Source organism: Hydra vulgaris, chromosome 15 (assembly GCF_038396675.1).
Source record: "Hydra vulgaris chromosome 15, alternate assembly HydraT2T_AEP".
NCBI classification, from domain to species: Eukaryota; Metazoa; Cnidaria; class Hydrozoa; order Anthoathecata; family Hydridae; genus Hydra; species Hydra vulgaris.
This window is the reverse complement of record NC_088934.1, coordinates 4,578,406-4,580,539: the sequence shown is the minus strand read 5'-3', so window position 1 is coordinate 4,580,539 and position 2,134 is coordinate 4,578,406. Positions and strand designations below refer to the sequence as shown.

The window sequence follows — 2,134 nt, the reverse complement described above, 5'->3', positions numbered from 1 at the left end:
TATATATATATATATATATATATATATATATATATATATATATATATATATATATATATATAATTAATTAGTAAAAAACACTTATCTAACTTTTTTTACTTTTGTTTTTTACTAATTAATTATTGCTCTGTTCTTTAAGAACATTGAGCACTCTATTTGTAAAATACACTAACATAATTTACATATATATATATATATATATATATATATATATATATATATATATATATATATATATATATATATATATACATACATACATATATATAAATAAAACATGTTTAATTAAATCTGGATAAATTTAGCAAGTCTTATAATTGCAAAACCTAATTTATCAAACAGATGCCATAAAATTAAGTTTAGAAACCTTGTTAAATAAAAGAAATAAAAGATATTAAAGTGATATAAATAAAATAACTTAAAACAATCAATTTTCTACTAAACATGGTAGTTTAAAACATTAGAATGACTAATCCCGAAGGGGTGAACCTGGTAAAGAACAAAGTTTAAAAAATACATGTCATTTGGTCTGATGTAGTGAAATGCAATGCTGTTATCTGAACAGCATTCAGGACCTATACGAACTTCCCATTTACTGTATTGATATAACCAATTATTGCTTTTTATAAGACCAGGCATTACATGAACTAATGGATGAAATGGATGAAATGTTTCTCTCCCTTTAATATCTCGTGTTTCTTCAGGATATATGCCAACAGCACTAAGACAAACTCCAATCTCTTTATCTTCAAAATCTGAGACTTCTTTGCAAAGAAATGGATCTTTCATAACACGAACAAATCTGCGCAATGTTTCTTTACTAAACACATAGCCAGCACCTCCACTATTATAACCTTTGAAAGTTTGAAAATGACGTCCAAAATAATGGGGATCAGTAGTTCGATGTGGATTTAAAAATAAACGTAGATTTTCAAGAACAACAAAAGCATCATCATCAACCTTTATAAACCATTCAGCATCATTAAAATGATTTTCAAATATATATTTCCATGCTGCTCTGGTTTTCAGCCATAAATTTTCTCTACCTAAAAGTAATAAATAAATAAACAAAATAAATAAAAACATTGCTTTACATTTAACTCTTTTTGAAAAAAATTGACCTTCTGCTACTCCAAGTCCAACAGCTGGAAAACAATCATCTTGAACAGAACTCATAAACAAAATAATATTACATCTTTTCCCCCATGTATCACGAGCTGCCTTTGCATTTTTGTAAAGTGTGACAGGATGTGTCATCACCCAACATAAAATTCTAACTTTCCGAGCAAGTTCAAGAGCAACACTTTCTTCTTTCTTTGAATACAAATCCTTAAACAAAAATGGTTTTTTAGCTTGTACAATAAAATTTTAAAATCACATTTTATTTCTAGAAACAAAAGAAATAAAATCCAATATTGTTCGAACACAAACTTACATTTAAATTATTGAATATTGCTGGCGAAGTTAAAGTCTTGTAGCAATCATTTGTAGTTGGACTAGGATAATAATCTTTTTGCTCCGCCAACCAACTGTTTAGCAAAATTGTTATTATTAAACCAACCAAAAATCCAAGTAAGAAAACTTTAGCCTTGTTGACAGTAGAAAAGTAACAACGCATAGTGTACGGCGGCGCATAGTGTTTTAAAGAGATCAGAAAACGATCAATACACCTATATTAAAAAAAACGTATTTTACATTTGTTTGCGGTTTTTGCTATAACTCAGCGTAGTTAAGGGAGTTAAGCATAGTTGAGAGAGATCAGAACAATTTGCAATTCTTTAAATCTAAAATATATATTTTTTAATTTAAGTTTTTTGTGTTTTCCGCTTATTTTTGACTAAAACTGTTACTTTGACTATTACTGTATAATGTTAAAAAGTACAATTTAAGTTCTTGTCATTTGTCTTATTTACCATTTATATCACTAAAATACATGAAACGCGACAGGACAGCCTTTATAAAACAGTCGTAGCAAATACTTTAAGTATTTACAATCCAAAAATGTCTCTTTTATTCAAAATTAAAAAGCTTCTTTGTCTCCAGAATTAAAATATTCAGGAAAATGAAAGTCGGCATTTTTTTGAAAACGAAAGAGACTAAACGCAATATTTTTTTAATATATCCACGTTTAGTA

General features: G+C 27.1%; 1 protein-coding gene across 1 annotated transcript; it reads right to left on the bottom strand.

Annotated features, from left to right (window-relative positions):
* Nucleotides 1-394: 394 nt before the first annotated feature.
* Nucleotides 395-1,681, bottom strand: LOC136071966 (glycoprotein-N-acetylgalactosamine 3-beta-galactosyltransferase 1-like). The gene is made up of 3 exons (XM_065818629.1): nucleotides 1,436-1,681; nucleotides 1,122-1,329; nucleotides 395-1,046 (listed from the first exon to the last, which is right to left on the bottom strand). The coding sequence occupies exons 1-3, from the start codon at nucleotides 1,616-1,618 to the stop codon at nucleotides 439-441; spliced, it is 999 nt and encodes a 332-aa protein (XP_065674701.1). The 5' UTR covers nucleotides 1,619-1,681; the 3' UTR covers nucleotides 395-438.
* Nucleotides 1,682-2,134: the final 453 nt, after the last annotated feature.